Source organism: Glycine max, chromosome 14, assembly GCF_000004515.6.
Source record: "Glycine max cultivar Williams 82 chromosome 14, Glycine_max_v4.0, whole genome shotgun sequence".
Lineage (NCBI taxonomy): Eukaryota > Viridiplantae > Streptophyta > Magnoliopsida > Fabales > Fabaceae > Glycine > Glycine max.
The window spans coordinates 7153924-7172263 of record NC_038250.2 but is presented as its reverse complement, the minus strand read 5'-3'; the positions used below and the strand labels follow the sequence as shown (position 1 = coordinate 7172263).

Here is an 18340-nt window from a genome sequence, read left to right as displayed (position 1 = left end):
AGGGTGATTTTGCGAAGGAAAAACTAAATTGCAGATTTGTGGTTAATTTATCGTTCTACTGAAGATAGATAGCATATTACTTCTGAACAGCAAACTGTTTAGGAAAGGAAAAAAATAAAATAAAAATGAAGCTTATTTCTAAAGTTTGGCCTACGTACATACACATATTATTTATCATTGAATCCAAACTCCCAAGGGTGAGGGCACAAGGGACTTAAGATTTTATCGGATGCCTTCAGAAGGCGCTGCTATTTCATGCATTGCACAACCAAGATGACACCAATTTAGTGTCAACATAGTAAGCTGCTCTCTCTTTTATCCACCGAAAATTCATTAACATGGGGCACATTTAAATCTTTCTGAATTATGAAACCTGGTAAGGCAAATAACAACCTTTTATCAGCATAAATAAGAATGAACAAGGATATAATTAGTGCAAATTTCCACAGTAAGTAGATAAGGGAATAGTTAACCTGAGCGTATCAAAACTCTAGGGGAAGCGGGGGCTTAAAATATAAAAGAAGAAGAATTCTATATCCTCCTACTGCTCTTCCTACTTCCCTTGTATGGTAAGTATTGAATGTGTTTTATATTTTCAACAGATTAAATGCATTTACTTTTTCATTTAATACTTTTTTTATAAGGTAGTAGAAACATTTGTAGGAGGATATAGTATTACTCATAAAAGGAAACAAAAGCAGACATCTGTTTTAAAATCTGTCAATACTGGAAAATGATTCCTGCATAACTTGCATTCTAATCCCTTTCACTTGTCAGAAAACTCGGGTACATTTGACAAAAATGTACAAGTTTTCACATTCAAAATTATGCAGACAATTGGCATTGAAAAGTGTGTTGCTTTAAGACTTCTGAAACCAAAAAAATACCAAATTAATCGAAGAATGGATTGATTTTTGAATTACTACAAGGTTTACAGAAAAAATTACCCAAACTTCAAGCTTAAAAGGCATGACAGGTGAAACAACCACTTAAGGAACCCATCTGACTGGCTCTACTAAATAATATAGCCTTGTGAGGAGTTCTGGGAACATGATGAGGCTGGTTGGCTAAAGCTGAACTTCTCATTTCCTGAGCTTTTTTCTGAGCCAATCTCAGCTTGTTCATAATCTTATCCATAGATGATGCTCGCTTCTTTTCCAACTTCATCTGAAATAGCAAAAATAATGAGATCATGATCTATTAGTTTCTGTCCTTCCTCAAATACAAATGAATCCTCAATGCAAGTATGCAGCAAAATGAATTAACAAAAACATGATCCAAACATGATCCAAGAAGAAGAAGAAGAAGACATTCTTTCCGACACGACATGGGTGAAGAAGCTTTCTTTAAGATATCCCAATCCTATCAGACAGCCAACAATTAATGGCTTCTATTCTTCACGACAACACAGTCAATAACTTGTTCATCGTTTTAAGACAAGGGATGTGTGTGATCACTGATCAGAACTACTATTATATCCCAGTAAGAGCAAGTCATTCGGAAGAAATACAGCTAACAGAGGATAACCAAATAAGAAGAAAATAATTAAATACCATGAATTAAAAGAATATAAGGAAGTTTCTTTTTTTAATAGAAATGTTTACCATGAAGGAGCAATAACAATAAGATGATTAATTTAAGGAAATAAATTATCATATATAAAATCACTTCAACGGCTATTTTTCTTTTATATTAATTAATTAATGAATACGTGTAACGAATTTCCTGTTAAAATTCTCCCAAAAAGAAAACATGAGTAATTAACCTCCAGTTTCTGTATTGCAGCCTCAGCTTTTGCCTTTTGCAAGTTCTCCCATGCATTGATTTTGGCTTCCACCCTTTTGGCCCTGGACATGTAAAAATGCTGGAATTTCAGAAACAATGTAAAGTTTACACAAAGATTTCTTATACAGTAAAGTCTGAGGTTTTCTCATGGATAAAATTTTTAGATCAAATACTTCACATTATATATTTTCTTTGAATTGGATACAGATGGTCAATTTTTGTTATATTTGGAAGGTAATAAAGAGAGGTCATTGACAACTCCAGAACACCATTTTAATCAACTAATTCAAATTCCAATAAGATAGCTAATTTAGAAAATCAATCACCATAAATTTCACAAACTCCAACTGTTGTGGTACCATCATGAACTATAATTTCTATGTGACACACGTAGCATTTGGACAACAGCAGGGTGAAAAATGGTCGACTGTAAAGGGAAAATCTCTGCTTGCTTAATGGCAAATTCTTTTTATGATCATCAAATTCAGTTTAAAATTGTCCAGAATCACTTTTCTTTATTTACCAGATAAAATGAATGAAATTGATACGATACTAAAGAAGACATACTTTGAAACAGTCTTTGACCCTTCAGAAATGTCCCAAGATGAAGATCGACTACTTGATTCCTTAATTTTCCAGCTGTCAACATTTTCTGAGCCTCTGCCAGAGAATAGGGCCCTGTGTTTCTTGGACCACCTTGTCATGGTTACATGTTCATCTACTGGCACATCCCTGATATCCATTTTAGAGAAAGGCAAACTCCTGAACTCTGAGAGAGGAAGGGAAGGTGGAGTGGAGGCAGAGAAAGAAGGCCTCAAACTGGGAGAGGAGCATGAGCTACCCTCTGGGCTCATCTGGGTGGCCATATCCCTCCTTGAAAGAGCAGGAGATACATTGGTGCCCGCATCTTTGAAACCATCAAACTTCTCCCCTATAAGTTAGAACCAACATAAAAAATGATCCATCATAAGCACAATAAGTATAGTTTCTAAATTACACAAGACCATCATCTCATCATTAAGCATAAAATTGTCAACTATCAACACACATCATTAGTGTTGTCAACCAAAATTGTTCCATTCATACCACCTCCCAACAGCAATCAATACAGAATCCCACAGCAAGTACGCGGAGTTCACAGAAGATAGAAGATTAACTAAAAATAAGAAAATTAAAACTGGTCCAGTCCTATTGAGTCACCCTTGAAACACATGATCTCCTAGTATTGAACACACACAAATAGACCATGATATTTCGCAAGAACAACTTGATTGACAAATTACAGCGTATTTGAATCAGCTTTGCAAACGCACATAAGGGCGATTTTTCACATCAAATCATGGGAAAACGTAGAGGCTACTCTGTGTAGCTTTGAGCTTAAGGTGAGTCCAATGCTTAAGAATGTGGAACCAAACACACTATCAACAAAATCATATTTCTCCAAAACCCATAGCAAGACAAGGTTCAAACAAGGGATATAATATACTATATAACAACAACCTTGGGCAGGCAGTGATGACTGACTATGCATCTGAGAGCAACCATGGACACTAACCGAGCGAGCCATGCAAGGATCAGTTCTGGTTGAGAGCACCCCACAACTGCCACCGGAACTGGCAGTTAACCCATCAGCAGCAGCAGCTGGGACACTAACAGCAGCAGAAAACGGAGATGCCGCCATAAAGCTCCTTGAATTCGCACCTTCAAACAAAGGCACCGCAGGGGAATACATGGAATAATACGCAACAGCAGCAACTCCAGGGGGGCCAAGAGGCCCACTCTTCGACTTGGGCCTCCTCTGCGGCGCCGGGAGCGAGGCCCTCCCGGTGCCGCCGTCACCGGAAACAGGACTAAGAATCCACCTCTCAGCATCTTCCCATTTGGACGGCAAAGTTCGGCCGTTGTTGAAAGGCAACAGAGCCGCACCAACCTGCTTGCGTGCAGCACTGGTGTGCAAAGGAACTCGCTCCGAACTCCAACCCTTTTGCATAGCAACAGTGGCGTGAAGATAATTAGGCGTTCCAGGACTCGGAAAAGTGCCAGAGCCAGACCTTCTAGAACAAAGCGTGCTCTTCTTCATAGCACTTAATCCCAAATGAGGCGAAGAAACATTGCCATTGCCAATGGCATTGTTCAGATCTAACGAAGCAGGCCTTCGCCGATCGTGCTTCTTGAATAACGCCTCAGATCTTGACCTCCGATCCTGGCATTCTGTAACGCCAAAAAGAAGCAACTCAAAATAATGAATAAACAAATAATTAAAGTAAACAAAAATAAACCAAAAAAAAAATGCTAGAATTGAAAAGTTGAAATTGAAATTCTAGTAGATAAGGTAAGGTACCTTTGAGAGCCAGAGAGAAAGAGTTTCTGGCCGAATCAAATTCCAAGTGTTGATTTCCGTCCTCAGTGTCACCACCGTCACTGTCTTCTTCCTTTTGAACTTCGATACGGAAAGTACAACAACAAACAACAGAGTCAGTGAATCACTTTATTGTTTCTCTTTTGATTTTCAAACAAAACAAACTACAAAGCGCAAGTGCATGTTAACGTTAATGTAATAATAAAAACAACAATAACAATAATAAATTAATAATAACGCTACACTCGCACACCTTTCGCTTTCTCTCCTTTCCCGGAGAAACGATTTCGGCGATGCTTCGTGTGTGCTGCATCTGAATCTGTATCTGCATGTCGTTGTTGTTGTCGTTTATTCGGATCCAGATCCGGATCTGGACCGCTCCAGCTTTCGCTATGAGCGAAATCACCGTCATGATCCTGTGCTGCCAAATGCTGCAACTCGACGAAACCACGAGAAACTCAGATTTTGAGAATTTCAATTTTTCTTTCAATGGGAGGGGGAAGAAGCGGAAAGTGTGTGGTGGCGTTTTACTTACGAGTGAGATTTCGGAGGCTAAGGAGTCGTGGTCGTGCGCGTCGGAGGCGAAGGAGCAGCGGTCGACGCTGGCGGAGGCGGAGGAGAAGAGGCTCAAGTTGGATTCGAGAGTGAAGATGACGGAGTCGGGGCTGGTGTCGCCGCCTCTCCGCCTCCACGACCTTCGTTCCTGAAACCCTAACTCTCGCATTCTCATCGAGCTTCTTCGAATCACATTCGCATTTCGCAGAGAGAACAACACACTCACACTCACACTCACACTCACACTCACACTCGCGCTTACGCAGTAAATATGGCGGGTATTACTGTTTTTTTTTTTTTTTTTTTGTGTTTGGTTTGGTACTAGTTGGTGTTATTATTAGGGAGGACGAAAACGAATGAAGGGTTGGTGTCGTTGTTGAGTTTTGATTTGATTTGAGTTTTAAGACGTCATTGTCGTTTGACTATGAGAGAGTGAGTTATTACTTATTGTGCTGTCAAAGCTTGACCAACCATATTTTTCAAGGACAGTGAGAGTGAGTGACTTGTTTAATGTTAAAATGATGTTAGTTTACCTGACTGACCTGTTTTTTTTTTTTTTTATTGTCCTTGTATTAATATTTTTATAATTAAATATTAACACACAATTTTCAAAATGACATTATTTTAAAAGAATAACACGCAAACAACTTGAAAAGAGATATAAAAAAAGTTAATTTCTTTACTTGACTATGAAATTTTAACTGGTTGTGAAGTTACTATAAGGTCCATTAACCTTTGCTTCTGAAGGAGTGATTTGTATATTGTGTAGGGTGTTGTTGTCTTTTTATTCCACAATTAAAGGACCAATAGTATTGAATTATTGATAATGATGATTACTATGCCTAAGTGCGGTTTACCGTTAAGGCTATGGAGATCCTACTTGATTGCCACAAGTTTGGTTAAAGTAGGATTTACTTTTTGGGTAATCATGTTACTGAACAATTTTTAAATGTAAAGTTCTGCGGTAGGGGGGACCAAATTATTCGTAAGATAATGATATAAAATATTTATTCGGTGCCTCATTATAATTAGCTTTAACAAACTTTGAACTAAATTAATTTCTTTAACGAAACCCCTCTCTTTTATTCTGGCTACGTGCTTTCATCTTAAGTATTTTGCACTGAGTTAAATTTTGACGTTAAAAACTCTATTTCGAATTAAACTAACTTATTGTCTTCCTTATTATTAATAGTAGTAGATGGCTAGATGCTAGCCTAATATTTTTCATATATAGGTTTAAATTTGAATATTCCTTATTCGTTATTTATCTGTAAATTATCTCTCCCTTTTGTTATAGAAATTATTGCCTTCCGTACCTTTTTTCAAATTATAATACGAGGGTGTCTATACTATACTTCTAAATAGACGATTTTTTGTTGGAATGTTCTTATTTATTAATTTTTAGCCTTTATATTCCCAAGTCTTACCTTTGTATGTTTTGAATTCTAAATAAATTGATTAGTTTCCTATGTGATTGTGATTTTGGCACCACAACAGAAGCCGGCAGCTGTTACTTCTTTCACTTAAAATAAAGTTTCAAACAATTAAGTTTTGTACTAATAGTTATTTTGAAAATTTGAAAAGTAAATAGCTCAGGTAAGTTCATTCTACGTGCAAAAATAGAATACAATTTTATAAATACATATTTCTTAAAGCATAAAAGCACTTAATATTAACCCACTAGAGTATATAAGGGCATAGGTTCGAACTTCACTTCGACTGTTGGAAAAAAAAAACTCAATATTTTACTTAAAACTATTTAAAAGATATGATTTGTTTGGGAAAAAAAAGGGGTCGATGATTACTGAAAATGACAAATTGTGATCTAAAGAAATCGTGCTCCCTAAAATGTAATTTTGGCATCAAAGTGAGAAAAAGACAAAGAAAGGGTGCCGACCACCATATCTTTCTGTCCCGACCAAATTTCAACTCTTACAAGTTGTTTTCCTTATTAGGTTTTTTTATTTTTCTTTTAAGAAAATTACGTGCTTTGTAATTTTATGCAGAAAGGCTTGGGCATGTGATGTTCGACACTGACATTTTTCTCATTTCTCACCCAAAAAATTAATGCGGCTAGCAGCTTGTCATATTTATAATTATATTCTTTGATTAATATATTATTGATATAAAATATTAATTGATTTTCATCGAAAAATTTATAATAAGATTTTTTTCTCCTGACATCTTTTTATTCATAAAGTTCGAATTCAAGATCTTATTTAAATAAAATTAGTTTAATATCACTGAGATCAATAACTTGTTAGAATAATTATAATTATATTAATCGGAGGTGAAATATTTATAACCTCTTTTGGGGTTATTTGGTGATATTCAAAGGACATAAAGACAATGGTTTGATTAATTAGTGGGCATATAAAGAAATCCAGTTCATAGTCTGTGGAATCCAACCTGCATGAGACTTGGTAACGTGGACCAGATCTGTTGCTCATATGCCATTCTGATTCCATCTAAAAGGGATTTAGGCTAGATGGAACTGCTAATGCTATTCTGGCAAATCTTCGTTATCAAACTTTTTGTTAGTAAAATTAATTTTCCACTGTTGAGAATGATCAAAATACTATGTGTCTAACTTATTCTGAATCGTAAATTTGTATTGAAAAATGAGTTGTTTATGAAATGCCGGAGTTAATTTTTCAATTTTTATAACAAGCAGGAGCTTAATCTTGTTTATATAAAATTAAAAACAATAGAGGAGAGATTATGGTGTTAAATAAGTAAAAAAGTAGGTTGGTTGATGAATATATATATATATATATATAAAATTGGTAAATGCTAATCATCCTTTTTAAGTTTTAGGTTAAATTATAATTTTAGTCCTTAATTTTTTAAATTCAATGATTTTGATCTCTTAATTTTTAATTATCACATTTGATCTCTTATTTTTATAAATTGATGATTTTGATCTTGATAGACTATTAATTAATAATTGTGATTAATAGAGTCATAAAATTAATTATAAAATAAAAGCTATGAATCATTAAAAAATATTAATAAAGGTTATTAACTCTAAAGTGATGTTGTTAATGGAGTGAGTGTAGTGAAAGTGAAAGAGGTGTTTGCAGAGAAAATAAAGAGTAAAATGTTGTGGAGAATTATGATTAATAAATTTTTTTTATTAAAGATTTTAATAATTAATGTTTTTTAATTAATTTATAATTAACTTTATAATTCTATTAATCAAATTTATTTGTTAATAATCTACCAAGAAGATCAAAATTTCAAATTTATAAAATTAGGAGATCAAATATTATTACCATTAAAATAAAGAAAACTAAAATCACAAAATTTGAAAACTAAAGAAACCAAACTTACAATTTAGCCTATTATTTATAGTTAAAGAACAAAAAATATTTTTTTATTAAAAAATACTTATTAGTCCCTTCCTCTCATAAAAAGATCCTGTAACAAAAATATATTTATTTTAAAATATTAGTGATATGGACTAAAAAAAGTTAATCATAATAATTACTTTTTTGTTTATATCTTTTATAATATTAATGATATGGACTAAAAAAAGTTAATCATAATAAGGTTAAATATATAAAATTATTGTTCTCTTTCATTTATTTATTACTTTTTTTAGTTTGTATAAAACAACTTAAAAAAGGAAATTATAATAAAAAGAAAGTGGGAAGGAGTAATATATTTCAAGTTAGTTTTCAATAAGATTTTCCTATCTATTAATTTGTTAACTAATGTGCTTAGTTAGTTAAACAGTAACAAGACCTAGAGGGATTTTGCAACCGAGATTGAGTATTAAAAGTTTTAGAAAGTAGCGTTACTCATTAAGAGTTGAGAGGTATTACTTACCTACCATAGGACTGTCATTTATTTACCTTTGGCGCCATTACCCACTAATCACTAAATAATTGCATCTATTTTGCACTATGGGAAAGCTATCCGACAACTATTATGACAAAAATAAGGCAAAATAGACAACTAATTATGGGCCGAACCATTTAAGTGGATTTAAATTGTTCACACCTAAAATAGCCAACATTCACTTGATCGAAATTGATCCTCATTTAGAACGGTCCCCAATGCGTGTTAGGGCTCCACCTTACACCTTATCGTCTCAACAGTCATGGATGGGAATGTGCGAATGGCTTTAGTGACTATTCCATTTGCAAAACCTAAAACATTTAAGTTGTCTACGGTAAGGTTTTTATCTGTTATGAGTTGGAACACATTTATTTTAAGATAAATAGTAACTAGTTTCTTTAGTTTCTAAGATATTGATTAAAGAATAAAAAAAAATGTATTAGAATACGTAAAATGGTATTGTTGATAACTTTTTTTTATACTTTCTTATGACTTTTATAATAAATATTTTTTAATTCCTTAACTAATATCCTAAGATACTGATTAACAACACTCTTATTTTAATTTTTACCTAAGTTAAAATTTTAATTAAATTAATTGTTTACACCTAAATCCAACCCAATCAAAATCTAATAATATACTATGAAATAAGATTAAATCAACTTGAATTTATTGACACAAGTTACTCCTTCATATGCATTTTAATGGTGTTCATGAATGGGTAAGAATGAATTTATCTTAGAACCTACCGACCCAAAATTTTGGTTGATTCATTTATTTTTAACCAAAACTCAGCAGATAAAAACATTAATATATAGTACATTAGTATAGGGGATAAGATCAAGTCAATTCAATTTGTACACATTAATATTAACTTTATATATTAAATTATTGAATTGATGATGTATAAAATTAAAATTAAGGTATACTTCATGGTATATAATTTAACACAAATGATATCAATATAAATATCATATATTATACAAAATAGTATCCATTAATTCAAGAAATCTTATTATTAAGTTATAATTATAAAAAAAAACATTTTTTATCAAAAAAATACGACCAGGTTAAAATGACTTGAAAGAACAATTTAAAGGTCTTCAAAACATATAAAGTTATGTTGTAAAATCTGAACTTAACAAAATAAGCTTCTACTCGAAATAGGTTAGTAAAATGAGACGGATAATGAACACCCCTAGTCACTAGCAAGTAGCAACCCATCTTTTTAAGGTAGTGAACCAGTGGGAACTATTCTCTTCCACTGGCTGATAAATTCACCAGCTATACAATCCACAAACCTTTCCCAAATCATTTTATCTGTACATCTATTGTTACATAGTTGCATTGGAGACTGTTTCAAAATATGCACACGTTCCTGTGGGGGTGGGGGGTAAAATACAGTATGCACAGCTTTCACAACATAATGTGAAAAAAGACAAAACAGGAGAGTTATTGTGGCACACTGGAGATTAGGCTAAATGACTCGGAAAAGTATAAACACCATTCCAGGTGCGTAACTTCAAAATCACCACAGTTAGTGCTTTTCTTTTTGTCCTCGCAGGGGATGATTATCCTTAATTTCACTTGTAACAAATGTGTTTAACCTAGCACCCTCCACCTGATGTAGAACTGAAATAAGCAGTGATCGCCTTCAATTTATTATTTAAATAAACTTTCTCCACCTAGAACCACCGTAGAGGAAAGGGTTAATTTTCAAGGGAAAAATATTTAATAAGCCACCAAAGAATACAATGATGATATAAAGAACATAATAATAAACCCCCCTATGGCTATTAGTTATATTATGCTTTTCACATAAGACCAACGTTGAAGATAATGTAGCATTGAGAATCATAGTGTGCCTTGTTTCTTTTTCTCCTTATGTTTGCTCCTATGTTACATTTTGCAACATGCTGTAGTCCTAACTCATTTAAGAAGGGTAAACATAACCAGCTAAGCCTGTACTTGTAGTTTTAAGAAATTTTATACAATAGCAAATCCAAGCAGCTGAAGTTCAAATTAACCTACAGAGCTATTTCTACAGTATTGGCATAACAAAATCATATAAAAACTTGATAATTCTACAACCCAATAGTTAGGTACACTTGGGAAGTTGGACATCCTAATCTTTTAGTTACCCAAAGACAGACAGAGTTACCACATTATACATTATACACCAATATAACGATTCATGACAACACATCTATTCTTTTTTGTTCTGTTATATACCTCTTAAGCCTGTAAGGAATACAATAACTTGATCATGTAAAACATAACTTCATTTCAATAGTTTACCAAACAGACAAACATCCATCAAACTATCAACATTAAAATAGTCTTAACCCTAGTAAGACATATTGTCTCACCCCCTGCCCCACTGCTTTTTTTCCCCCTAAAAAGGTAGGGGGGCTTTTATAGATTACACTTCAAAATAAAGCATATCAAACAGATAAATAATTGAAATTACCTCTAGTGACCATGATGGACAGGATGACAGAGATAACTCTGCCAATTGGTTGAAATTGATATTTCTTGGAAGGAACATAACAACTCTGGAAGCAATCTCCTTTGCAACATTAAACAGTGTATATCTACTCAGAAGCAGCATTAAGTTAAAATGGGAGTGTAAAAAGCTATTATCTTTGCACCAAAAAAAAAAATATCAAACAAGATAAAATTAAGAAAAAAAAATAAAGCAGAAAGACAAGCATCTACACACCCATCATGTGGTCTAAGCATCGTCTTCAAGTCATAAGTAGCAGCCTTGACATAATCAGGTCCCCCCCATGGTGGAGATAAGAAAACAGTATCAGCCTGCAAGGCAATATTTGGTTATAAATTATCTTGTTATTGTTGAGCCCAAAAAATTATTTAGGTTAATTAGAGCATGCTACTAGCAAATAAAATTCGCATACAGACCTACCCAAACCTTGTGCAGAAAATTTTAATTTAATTAGAAGAGTGGGAAAGTGGTAAAGGATTTAATCTTGGATACCTTGACTATTTGGTCAATAACGGGGTTTGTTAGTTCATTTTAACTTGAAGACTAAGAAATAAACAAAATACTGCTGATCTGATTAAATGTAGGTACCTAGGCTAATTGACTGCTAACTGACTGGAAGGCAAGAGCACAAGACACAGAACCAGTAATGACTAGAAACATATCAAATGGTTGGTAAAGGCACACAGACTAAAGCTTATTTGAGAAGATGTTGATAATACTATAGATTTTACAAGGGCAGAGAATAGCATCAAGAAAAATCTTTTGAACAGAAGCAATTGAAATTTTTAACAGTGCATTTGCCCTAAATGCCAGAGCAAAGAGAGAGTAGATATATTTTTGGTGGGGGGGGGAGGTGGTCGGGTTGAGACAGCATGTCTGAAGCTCATTTTTGTCATCTAGTATTACTTATCAAGAAAAATAATAACAATAACACGCCAGCTCAAGATTAATAAACAAAGACAAAACGCAAATTTCGCACTTTTTTTTTCTGTTGTACAATTATTTAATATCATCAATGTGCAGCATAATAAATGTTCTATTTATTACTTCTGAAAGATGACATTTGCTACTCAAATTGCCTGCCTTCAATATATTTGTTAACCTTTTAAAAAAAATCAAAAAATAACCAGCCATGCCATAATACATCAATTATGACATTGACCTTCCCCAAGCAAAAATAAAAAATAAAAAAAATACTAAAAGCAGCAAAGCATGTTATATGAAAACATTGGTACCTTTAACATTGGTGCCAAGTGGAAGAAATCACCCACTACAAATTCAATTTGATCATCTACACCATAAATAGCAGCATTATGCCTAGCATATTCGATCTTCAATGGATCAATATCAATTCCGATTACATGCCTGCACCTGTAATACCAAATAATTTGTTGCTAAGTAGAGATCAAAAGTCATTTTAAGAATAATAAGTTTCTCATAGGAAGAATAAGTATTTGACCAAAATTACAACATTATACTTATGTAGCAGAAATTTTAACCCGAACATTGTTTGATAGTGGAATGACACTAGGGATCCAGCCGGAATCACTTGACTAGATATAGATAAAATGACAACATCGTTATCTCTATGTCTAGTTGTAACTAGCAGTCAAAAGTATATGAATATTGGCAATTACTAGTTAGTAGTTACTAGACTATATGAATTGGAATACTATGCATAAAGATAAAATAAAGGGAAAAAGATACGAACATATGCTAATCAGCTAATATTGTTCACTGATGACCTATGGTGGCTTCAACAGCACCTGTAATAGTGCCATTTAGACATTAATATCGCATGAGGTCAACACAGGGTGGTGCAAATGTTTTAGGAATTCAATATGAGATTCACCAGTTGGACAGTCCAATCAGAACAAGGTAAAATCAAAGGATGGGTGTGAAGTTGCAGCCATAAAGGCACTCAGGTATGCCTATCAGATACGTCACACAAAATCCTTAGTAACTTGGAACAAAAGGAGGCTGTGTGCATAAATGAGATGATAAAAACAAACCAAAGGACATGTTTAATGTTTCTCCTTTGCTATGTTATCTTAAAGCTATTCAAGTTGCTAAAAGAATTGATTAATCTTAATTAAATAAATGTAAATTTATTTTTCTTCCTTGGAAAAATACAAGTCTTTTATGAGTTTGGTGAAACAATACACATTTAGTAAAAATTGTTCATCAGAGTCACCAAAAAATAAAATGAATTTATAGGAAATCATTAAGTGACTATTAGTACCCAGTACTCAGTACTCACTGTTGTGCAAATTGGATAGCATTCCCACCAACACCAGTGAAACCGTCAATTATCACACCACTTGCACAACGTATTGCTTGATGCCGAGCAATAACCTCTGGAGTGACAGAAAACCATCCTTCCTCATCCAGTTTTACACCATCATCAAATCTAGAGAACAAACTATACCTCTGACACCAATATTTGCCAACTGCAGCAGAATACACTTCAGGCATTTCTTGAAAGTGGAGATCTGCAAAATGCAAAAAATGGTTTCTTACAAGGGCAACAGCTATCTACTTTCAACACACACTTACTGAGAAAAATCTACATTTAGGCATTAATGTGTCACATGACATTGGGAAATCAATTTTTATCAATCATAGAAGCATCTATCCAGTATCCTGGGTATTTGACTCCAAGAACAGAAAAGCTATTCATAACTTATAAGCATTTATCAAGTGTTATATTTATTTGACTCCTAGTAGAAAGTATTGTCACAACATTGGATCCAAATAGCTAACAGATTTAGTAGAATAGCAACCATATTGCAAAAGCCAAACATATGGTAGAAGCAGTTACAAAGAATAAAGTGTTAGCACAAACCCTCAGCTTCATTATATAATTTCCTCTGCCTTTGTCTTCTTTTTACTTTCTTTCCCTGTTTTGACTCGAAAGGATCAGATTTAGAATCCAATCCAGACATATCAATTAACATGTTTTCCAAGGGTGTATGATTATCCTCTGATGCTGCCTGAATGCATCCTTCATTAGAGCTGCAAAGCGTATCAATTGTTAGGAGAGCAAGTAAAATACAAAAATCAGAAAGGCAACTTAAGACATGCACACTCATATTATTCTTCTTGTTACTTGTTAGGAATATAAACCATTCAGAAGCCTCCACTTAGAAGCTTAAGCTTTGGGGAGAATTGATTCATGACATCATATTATAGCCTCTTTAACCAAGTGAAGACTATTTTATTCTTGCCATCCCTAATCTTCCAATTAAAAAAAAATATGTAACCAACTTAAGACCTGTGCTGCTTCATTCAAACCTAACAATTTTAACCTAAAAACTTAAACTTTTGGAGACCTAACCCTTGACACTTTCTTACTCTTCTAATTGTTTTGAACATTGAAAGGCATACTCAACTTTGCAATTTATATTATCTGTTTAGGAAAAAGTTATTAGGCATACTTAGAAGACAAATAATATACGGTAAAGGTTCAGCATTTATATTGTTATTCGCAAGGAGAAATAGTCAAGACCAATCTCCTTTTGTTTAATGTTGCAATGTGTAAAGAATTTTAAACAGATAATTTTTTTTTTCAAAATAACTTGATAATAGTTTATAGGCAAACATTTATTTCAATTATGCTTGAATTAAAACTAGAAAAAACATTACCTATTGATATGATCCAGAGTATTTGATATTAAGCAGCATGAAACTCCATCATTGCAACTACTTCTCTCATGACACCCATCTGAATGATTGAGCGATTGGTCTTCACCATGTGTAGTGATATCAGAGACCAAATTGCCAACAGCAACTCCACTCTCTGTCAAATACTCTTCATGTTGCTTTACTTCCAAGTTCTCTTCAATCAAGGTTTCCTCAGGTGGTTTGGTGCTATTTTGTATTCCCCATTCTTCTGATGCCTTGAGAGTTTTACTATCATCTGATTCAGTATACCTGCCAGTTGCCAGATGCTCCATCCCTGAGGGTGCATCCCATGTAGAAGTGTGTGTTCTAATATTGTAGAAGTATGTTCTCTCATAGAAAGTATCCCAGACGACCATCCAATCTCCATGTTCAGCATAATTATTTGAAACATCATTTCTGTCACATTCAATCCCTTCTGAACTCACAGGATGCAACTCTGATTCAATAGAATGTGGATGACAAGTGGCAGCACCATCATCATTGTAAATAGTATCACAATCTGTATTTTTGCCAACAATTGGTGAAACTTCTAAACATTCACTGTCAATCAAGCTTTCATCATATTCTGTACCACAATAATTGACACCAGCACCTTTCAAATGGCTTCCAGCAGAGACTCCAGTATCTGAAGCAGGTGCAGTTTTCAAATCAACACGATCATTACTGATTAAAAAGTCATCATCTTGGTCATCATTAGTTGCTACCTGATTTATATTATCATTATTTATCTCCCTGCAAACACCACTAGCAAACCCAGTACAGCAAGCAGAATTAGCTCCTTCACCATAGGCACATTGGGTCATATCAATATCCATGGCACCTTCAAGGAAAGAAGATTCACTTTGGCCCAGCATTGATATACAAGATAAAGGACTGCTAGTTTTATCATGAAATTTAGCGGGAGATACAATCTCCTCCCCACTCACTTCATATAGAGTTTCATCTACAGGGTTGTGACAAGTATTTGGATGCTTCAAAAGTTTACCCTTTTTTTTGCCTTTTACTGGTCCATTTTTCTAGATCAAGATAAATCAAAAACATAATTAATAGCAATCTTGAAAATAAAAAATCTAATTGTGTATACAGACCAGAACACGAATGATAGAGGAGAACAAGTGATGATGCTCTCTCATTCAAAACAGAATAGACAAAATTGTTATAAGAAAATCAAAATCATGTCCATTATAGAACCTATTCAGATTGCCACTGTATCAACAACTATTATTGAATTTACCGCAAAGACAAGTATCAACTATATAGCTTTAAACTGCACCTATTGTCTTTTATAATTCAATTTGGACTTCACTATTTCTTAATCAGAACTAGGGCTGACAATGAGTGAGCCAGTCAAATCTCATTTGCTAACATTTTAATAAGCTAGGTTCACAAGCTAACGACTTAATAAGCACTTGGTTTTTATTGTGGCATGACTTAACTTGTAACAAAATTAAATATGTAAGAGAAAAAGTGAAATTTATTGGGTCACAAATTCAAGTCTGCCTCATAGCCTAACTTGTTAAGCCTAAAGGCTCCAATTGGTTAAGAATTTGAGCTTGGTAGATTAAGCTCATTATCAAACTTGAAAACTAGTGAGCTTAGATTGAGCCAAGCTTGTACCAAGAAAACAGGCTTACTTTCTTATTGCACATAGAGCCTAAGCTGCAATGAATTTTTATTTGGGTTGAGTCAGAGCTTGAGCACCGTAGATTTCACTCCTGTAAAGTGAGAGGTACACTTTAAAAGAAAAAGTACATACTTACAAACTTACAATCATTGATTGGAAAATTAATAGAGCAGATTTCTTTTATGTTACAAAAAAAATGTAGGGGGGAGGATGGTGCCCCAGCCCAAGGCTAGGCTTAAAGAGCACTCACAAAAGTACTTACATTTACCTCACCCTAAAGAGACAAGCAAAAGCTCGAACTGCAACCTATCAAAGACAAGACCTTGCAACCTGTCAGATACAAGATCCTAACTTGCTCGACTTGACCAACCCTTTAGATTTTAATGTGTATATACGCTTTATTACAATTACAATATCAGCTATTGATTGCAAACTATACACTCACTCTATTTTTCTCACTTTTACAGAGAGATGCCAAATTCAATTAAAGCATTTCAACAAAATACTAATTTATATGTGTGCTTACCTCTTTGTTTGTCTGGAAGGAAAGAGGGAGCCCCAATTCATTCAGCTGTTTGGTAAGCTCCAAATCCTCGGGTGTAATAAGGTCAATCAAATCTGCTGCAGAAAACACAAATTTTCTTTAAAATGAAAAACAAAAGGATCGATTACATAAATAAAATTCTCCTCGCACAAGTTTCTTCAAATGAAGAGTGAGAAGCACTTGCCAGGAACGGGGTCAGAGCCGTGATTGTCATCAGCTTCATCCAATTTCTAACACGCACACAAAAACGACGCCACATCAAAGTTCCAATACAATAGTTATAAATATTCAGTTAGAAAATAAAAATAAAAAGAAAGAAAGAAAGAGAGCAAAGATAAACTTACCCAGCGTTCAGCTGAGGATGAAACCTGAAGGCCATCATCCCTGTGGAAAAAAAAAACACGGAGGCAAAGAAGATAAAAGAAATTAAAACCTAAAGTTTTGAGAGCAGAGAAAAACAGAGAGTGTTTGAATGAGTGAGTGAGAACTAACCAGAGGAAGACTTGGGTGACCTTGAAGAGAGAACCGAGGGCTTCGATGGCGGCACCTTCGTAATCGGAATCGACGATGACCATTTTGTTAGAGAAGAAGAATAAGACTACAGTCACTGCTCGAAAGCACACCAACGTTCTTCTTCCGCTAGACAGAGGCTTCTTTTGCAAACTATGAAATTTTCGTAAATTTAAAATCAACGCTTCTGTGGCACGTTTTAGTTGGACTTGTGCAAAAAGTCATTTTAGGCTTTAATTTGATATATTATTATTACTATAAAGTTTTTATGTTATTAAAATAGTAAATTTTTTAAAGTAATCAATTAATATATTCTTATTCAAATTTATAGCTAATTCACATTAAAAAAAATCTTGCACTATTTAAGTGTAATGAAAAAAAAATCATATGACAAACTCATTTATAAATACCTATATATACGTTGCGGAATTCAAAAAATAAATGATGTTAAATCCCCTGGAGTATAAATATTTTTCCATTCTTAACTCACAAATACTATCCTCTCAAAAAACCATCACAAATACTACATGCCTATATTCTTATTCATGAAGGTGATTGCAATTAATATAATTTTCATGATTTGGACATTGAAAAAGATAATATAAATATATTCTTATTCAAATTAATTGATTGATGATACAAATATATATTTTGAATCAAACCGATTGATAATAAAAATACATAAGAACCTTGGCACAAAGAGTCATTTTTCCAGATATTATATGTCTCATATGCAACCAAGGGTAGACACCCTTCTAATAGCAGAAGTGTTTGGGCTAGACTATCCATTTTCCTCCTTCACCATTTCTTCTATTTAGACATGACACATTGGATCCACTACAATATTAACCATCACATTTAAAATTGATCACAATTTGCTTGGCAACTTACAAATATTTAAAGGCATACGAATGATATAATTATAATGGT

At 33.6% G+C, this 18340-nt stretch overlaps 2 protein-coding genes across 5 annotated transcripts; both read right to left on the bottom strand.

Moving 5' to 3' along the window:
• Nucleotides 1–7: 7 nt before the first annotated feature.
• Nucleotides 8–5107, bottom strand: LOC100782306 (uncharacterized). The gene is made up of 8 exons (XM_003544414.5): nt 4680–5107; nt 4398–4575; nt 4127–4225; nt 3286–3996; nt 2353–2716; nt 1766–1847; nt 948–1167; nt 8–373 (listed from the first exon to the last, which is right to left on the bottom strand). The coding sequence occupies exons 1-7, from the start codon at nt 4872–4874 to the stop codon at nt 961–963; spliced, it is 1836 nt and encodes a 611-aa protein (XP_003544462.1). The 5' UTR covers nt 4875–5107; the 3' UTR covers nt 8–373; nt 948–960.
• Nucleotides 5108–9767: 4660 nt separating this feature from the next.
• On the bottom strand, nt 9768–17580 carry LOC100782129 (trimethylguanosine synthase). Of its 4 annotated transcripts, none has more exons than XM_014767254.3 (11): nt 17393–17580; nt 17245–17284; nt 17085–17130; nt 16883–16977; nt 14694–15748; nt 13894–14063; nt 13309–13540; nt 12284–12419; nt 11265–11359; nt 11013–11136; nt 9768–10227 (listed from the first exon to the last, which is right to left on the bottom strand). In XM_014767254.3, exons 1-11 carry the CDS (start codon nt 17473–17475, stop codon nt 10150–10152), a joined length of 2154 nt encoding a protein of 717 aa, XP_014622740.1. In that variant the 5' UTR covers nt 17476–17580; the 3' UTR covers nt 9768–10149. The 4 variants fall into 4 exon arrangements, with proteins under 4 accessions (XP_014622740.1, XP_014622741.1, XP_040865203.1 ...); XM_014767255.3 differs by having other exon boundaries at nt 16883–16974; XM_041009269.1 differs by lacking the exons at nt 17085–17130; nt 17245–17284; nt 17393–17580 and adding exons at nt 16367–16447; nt 16619–16662 and having other exon boundaries at nt 16883–16965.
• Between the last annotated feature and the right edge of the window lie 760 nt (nt 17581–18340).